Source organism: Vipera berus (genome assembly GCF_964194415.1).
Source record: "Vipera berus genome assembly, chromosome: W".
Taxonomy (NCBI): domain Eukaryota; kingdom Metazoa; phylum Chordata; class Lepidosauria; order Squamata; family Viperidae; genus Vipera; species Vipera berus.
Window position 1 is genome coordinate 19,040,035 of NC_138210.1, and position 6,000 is coordinate 19,046,034.

Genomic DNA, 6,000 nt, shown 5'->3' on the forward strand with positions numbered 1-6,000 from the left:
CTGGCAAGCTTCTGCCAAGCTCTGCAGCTCCAGCTGATCTCCAGGTCTGTGCGGTGCCGCTTTAGCTGGTTCTCTCCCCCGCTACACTTGGCTAGGGCTTGTGTACTACCAGCCAGGTCCTAAAGTACCACTGGTGGTACACGTACCACCGGTTGAAAAGCCCTGTTCTAAGGTGTGGAGGTGGTATGTTAGATAGTACCAATAGCCATTCAGAAGGTGTTGATTTAATAGTTCCTGATATTAGCCACATAGTATGATTAAGCTGGGTGTCCACCTCTTTTGTGTGAATGCTATTTAACCATACAGGGCTGCAATACTCAGCTGCCAAATATACCAAAGCAAGTGCTGATGACCTAAGAGCTGTAGCACTCATTTTCCAGCTGGTGCCAGAAAGTTTATGTAGAATATTGTTACTGGTTTTTATTTTTCTTAAGTGTTCCCTATAGATTAAGGAGAGATCAAGGGTCAATCCTAAATACTTGGGATTAAAATTAAACTTTAGCTGGTTACTAAATTCCACTTCTGGTGTATAGTTAGCTTGTCTGTTGTTCAAATGAAAACAGGCAATTGGTTTTGTTAAACGTTGGGTTTTAGCCTTCAGATTTCAAAAAACTTATCCATTTCCTTTAAATCATTTTCAAGGTATTTCAGAGGTATTAAAGTCTTCAGATTGTTTTATCAGCACAATGTCATCAGCATATATAAACTTTCTTGCAGCAGTGCCTGGTAGAAAGGGAGGCAGGCACTGCTACATGTGTGTGCACAAATGGGCCATGCATGAGTGCATGCACATTTTCAAATGGCTGTGTGGGTGCGAGTGCTGCAAATGGGTCGGCGCTAGCGCTGGCGGAACGCTATGGGCAGCACTAGTGCCAATGGGATGCTTTGGGGCAGGCAGTGCTAGTGCCAGCGTGATGCTTGGAGTGGAGCTAGTGCCTGTGGGATGCCTGGGGCGGCGCTAGTGCCGGCGGGATGCTCAGGGGCAGGGTGGTGCTAGCGCTGGCAGCCCACAGTTTGGGGACCCCTGATTTAACCTATACTTCTGACTAATTTGGCCATCTATCAGGCATGTCAAACTCGCGACATCACGTGACGTCGCACAATGTATCACGACTTTTTCCCCATTGCCAGCAATGGGGTGGGCGTGGTTTCAGTATGATGCATCCGGGCCGCTGGCCGGCAGTTTGACATGCCTGACCTAGATGTACTTCAGTATATTTGTTTGAAAGCATATTCTTGAGTATAATAGCTGTTTTCTTACTAGGCACAGTACATAAGAATTTTAGAATCATCCCTTCTCTCCACACTGTACCATAGGCTGATGATAAGTCGATGAACACAGCAACAAATTTTTTTTCTCTTGCTGAAATCCATTTTCTTTCAAAATCCGGTCTTTCTATGGCCATGGGATTTGTTACTCATTTCGGGTTCTGCCATTCTCCTGGGGGGGGATGCTTGGAGTGCTGATGTGTATTTCCTTTGCTTTGTTCCTTGCTCTATCCTCTTTGATGGTTCTCTATCGGGGTGAGAATGGAATGTGCCTCCAGCCATCTGCTTTATTTCCGGCTGAGGAAGAAACGGCGCAGAGACCTAACAGCCTTGGAAGCGACACTTTAATCCGTTCCCACAACGCTTTCACAGCTGTGGATTGGCCCATTTGAACCGTATGGACGGACAGTTGGGGTGGGGTTAGTTTGGACTCTTTTGACTATTTGAGTCGCGTGGGAAACCCTCAGATCCTACCTTCTAATCCTGCTGTCAACACCTCCCAATAAAAGTTTCTTTTGAAATGATGCTTTTTCAAGAGTTCTGCTTCCTTGGGAGGACTGATTGAGGCACGTCCTTACATTAGGCACATCCTCAGTGACAACGGATGGGTGAGAGATGACCATGGCCCTGGAGGGAGCGGCAGCTCATTGGATGGTGACCCTACATAACACCGACGCTTCTGAACTTTGAAACTTCAACAAATTCATGGCTGCCCTGAGGAGAAGGTTTGAGGACCCCTTGGCCGATCGGAAGGCTAGAGAATGCATAAAAACAGTGAAGCAAGTTCATCGCCCAGTGGCTGAGTATATGGAGGAGTTTAGAGACCTGGCGTGCCAACTTAACTGGCCAGAGGATGTCCTAGTGGGCCATTTCAAAGATGGGCTGAATGATGACCTGTACCACCCATGTATCGCTAGGGGAGATCCAGACCACCTCCATGACTGGTGTATTCTAGCCAAGGAAGCTGAGATCAACCAAGCCTGAAGGCAGCAGCACCTGGGGTGAACCTGGAGATGCTCCTCCTCAGGGGGAAAAACTGGAGGCAACAACCCCCCCCCTCTACAGCACCACACTCAATAGCTTGCTTCAAGTGCAGTAAGGAGGGGCACTGGGCTGCAGAATGCCGTTCAAAGACTCCCATGTGAAAACCCAACTGAGCCAGTGGAAGGAAGCCTGATAAGACCTTGCAACGACCCAGGGAGACCGCCATGAAGAGCGCTGGCTCAGGCTGGAAAATCGCCCGACTCTCCCGAGAGCAACTCTGAAGACGAACCCCTAGTAAGTGGACCCATCACAGCCCTCATCAGAACCATAGAACTATTGAGTTCAGGGATACTGAGAAAGATAACCCTGAAGGTCCTAGTGGACTTGGGTTGCACCCGTTGCCAAATAAGCCCAACCTTTTTGGGGAACCTAGGAATCCTGGTGAAGAGGTTGAAGAAACCAATTTCATTCGGCCAATTAGATGGGTCCATCACAGGGGGGATCCCAGCCACCCTTGCCACCCAGCCAATCCAGCTTATGATGGGGGATCACACAGAGATGTTGACTTTTATAGTAACCCCTGGCATGGAGTGGCCCCTAATATGGAGAATGACATGGTTGAGGAAATGGAACCCAAGGGTGGACTGGAGAACCGGAGAGTTGAGATTCCCAAAGGAATATCCCAGTGTGGGGTGGAAACCACAAGACCAAGACAAAAGGAACCCCGGAGGTGGTAGTAGTGGCGAAAGATTGGGGGTTGGAAACTGTGCCCGAGGAATACCAGGATTTAGCTGAGGTGTTCAGTGAAGAGCAGTCCGATGAGCTACCCCCCCCCCATCGGCCCACTGACTGCACCATTTAGATCCTACCGGGCAACAAGTTACCTAAGCCTAAAATGTGCTCGATGACCCCTTGGGAGCTAGGGGAATTGCAGAAATTCATAGAGAAAAAATTGGCATGAGGTTTCAGCCAGTGAGACCAAAAACGGCTCCAGTTTTATTCCAAGAAAAAAAAGACAGATCTCTTCGCCACTGTGTAGACTACAAGTCTTTAAATGCAGTGAGCGAAAACAATATTTATCCCCTGCCTCTGATGGATATGTTGGTCCACCTAGCAAAGGGGAAAATATTCTCAAAATTGGACCTACAGGAAGCATATTACCGGGTTAGGATTAAGGAAGGGGACGAATGGAAGATGGCATTTAACTGCCCCATGGGGTGCTTCCAATTTAGGGTGCTCCCATTTGGACTGCAAGGAGTGCCGGCAGCGTTCATGCAACTGATCAATGAGGTCCTCCAGTAGCACCTCTACAAGGGGGTTCTTGTATATTTGGATGACATCTTAATTTTCACCAAAACAAGGGAGGAGCACGTAAAATTGATCAATAGTAAATAGTAAATAGTAGTAAATAGTAAATAGTAGTAAATAGTAAATAAATTGTGGGCCACCCAACTCTACACCAAACTGTCAAAGTGTGAGTTCCATAAGGAGAAGATTGACTATTTGGGATATTGTATATCCCAAAATGGGATAGAGATGGACCCAGAAAAAGGGCAGTGCTAGAATGGGCACCGCCACGCACGAGGTGATTGCAATGTTTCCTGGGGTTCGCTAATTTGTACCGTCAGTTCATGCCTTCTTTTGCTCAGATCACGCTCCCCATTACCAATTTGCTAAAAACAAAAGGGGAGGGTAAACCAAAACCTAGCCAACCATTGAAATGGACTATGAAATGTCAAGCCGCATTCGAGAAGTTAAAAAGACTTTTCTCATCTGAGCCGGTCCCAAAGCACCCAGACACAGAGAAACCCGCCAGCGATGTAGCAGTAGGCATGGTACTGCTCCAAGAAAACCAAGAGGGCCGGTTACAACCCTATGCTTACACATTCAGAAAACTCACTAAGACAGAACAAAGGTGGGTAGTGTGGGAGAAGGAAGCCTGCGCTGGGCCCTCCTCACATGGAGGCACTTCCTGGAAGAGAGTAAAATCCCCTTCCAGGTGTGGACTGACCACAAAAACCTTGAAGCCTTAAAAAACCCCAGAAAACTGTCACTGAAACAGGCGAGGTGGTCTCAACATTTCCACTGATTTAACTTCACTATCAAATACCTGCCTGGGGGGAAGAATTTTTTAGCCAATGCTTTGTCAAGGTTGCCACATTATAATAGTACCAAAACAGAAGTGGTGGACCCCCTCATGCCATCCAAACAATTAGCAGCCCCAGTAACCACATGGTTGCAAGCAAAGAAGTCAAAACCCCTGGATAGCGAAGCAGGAGTGGAATTCAGGCATGCTTTGGCAATGGATGAGTGGTTCCTGAGTCATAAAAACCTCTGCTCAATGGATGATGGACTACCATGGGTAGGGGGGAAGCTATATGTGCCTAAAGCCCAAAGACTGAAATTTATGCAGCTATGTCACGACTCAAAGGTGGCTGGACATTTTGGGTTTGTAAAAACACTTCACCTTGTGAAAAGACAGTTTTGGTGGCCATCCATAAAGAAAGACATTGAAAGCTATGTGGCTAGCTGCCCCATTTGTGCAGTGGCAAAGCGAAGACAGGGTAGAACACCAGAGCTATTGCAGGCAGTAGCAAGCTTATCAGCACCTTGGCAAGAGATTTCTATGGATTTTATTGTAGAGTTAACGGAGAGTGCAGGGAACACAGTCATTTGGGTGGTGACAGACCTATTCTCCAAACAGGTGCACTGTAATCAGGTATTGGCACTAACCTCCCATATAGAAAATGTAAGGACCTGCCTCAATCAGGTCTATATGGGAGGTTAGTGCCAATACCTGATTACAGAAGCTTCTTTTTGATCTAAATCGAGCCTGTTCTATAGGTGTATGTTCCTTGGCTAGGGGTTTAATGCTGTTTAAGATGAGTCTCTCCAGTAATTTGTAAGAAATGCTTAAGAGCACTATAGGTCTAAAATCTTCTGCAGATTTCCTCTCTTTACCAGGTTTCAGGATGGCTACAATTTTTGTTCTTTTTTAAAATAATATTTTATTTAATTTTCCCATTTTACAATTGAGTATTTAAAAAGCAACGTGATGACTGGGTTAATCAATAGTTCAATAGCATACATAAATCTTTAGTATAAACCTCATGTTACAACATCAGATATTTCCTCTCTTTTTCCCTTAATATCTACTGTCTCATATTAAGCTAATACAGTTATTATTATCAACTAAATAAAAACATCTTTGTTACAATTACCAATAGTGTTTAGTGTCAAGCCCCTGGGCTCGACAATCAAGTGGGGGGGGAAATCCTGGTCCGGCAGCTGCTCGTGCCACCGCCGGACACCTGGGAGTGCTGGATCCTTCTCCCTGCCACCACCGAACTGCTGAGGGCTCCGGCGGCCCGCTCACATCACCAATGGACATCTGGGAGTGCCGGAACCGCCTCCCTGCCTCCGCTGAGCAGCTGAGAGCTCCGGCGGCCTGCTCACATCACTGCCGGCCTCCCTGCCTCCACCGAACAGCTGAGAGCTCCGGCGGCCTGCTCACGTCACCGCCAGACAGCTGAGAGCACCCAAACCTTTCCCTGCCACTGCCAACCAGCTGAGAGTCTCCGTGGCTTGTTTGCATCACTGCCAGACAGCTGGGAGAGCCGGCATTGTCTCCCCGCACCCGCCAACCAGCTGCTCTCTCCACCCGAGCTACCGTATGGTGGTGGACCTGGACGCAGGGCTGCGTGAGTTCAGGAACAAGGGGGAGGAACTGGCCATGTCCTGTAGAAG

General features: G+C 47.5%; 1 protein-coding gene across 1 annotated transcript in view; it reads left to right on the forward strand.

The window, feature by feature from the left end:
- LOC308676813 (SNF-related serine/threonine-protein kinase-like) overlaps positions 1-5,786 on the forward strand; it is a gene marked incomplete at both ends in the record, with an annotated part of 69,794 nt that extends 64,008 nt beyond the window's left edge. The window contains one exon of the mRNA XM_081342842.1: positions 5,542-5,786. Coding sequence (XP_081198968.1) covers positions 5,542-5,786 — 245 coding nt within the window. The remainder of the gene's footprint in view (positions 1-5,541) is intronic.
- Between the last annotated feature and the right edge of the window lie 214 nt (positions 5,787-6,000).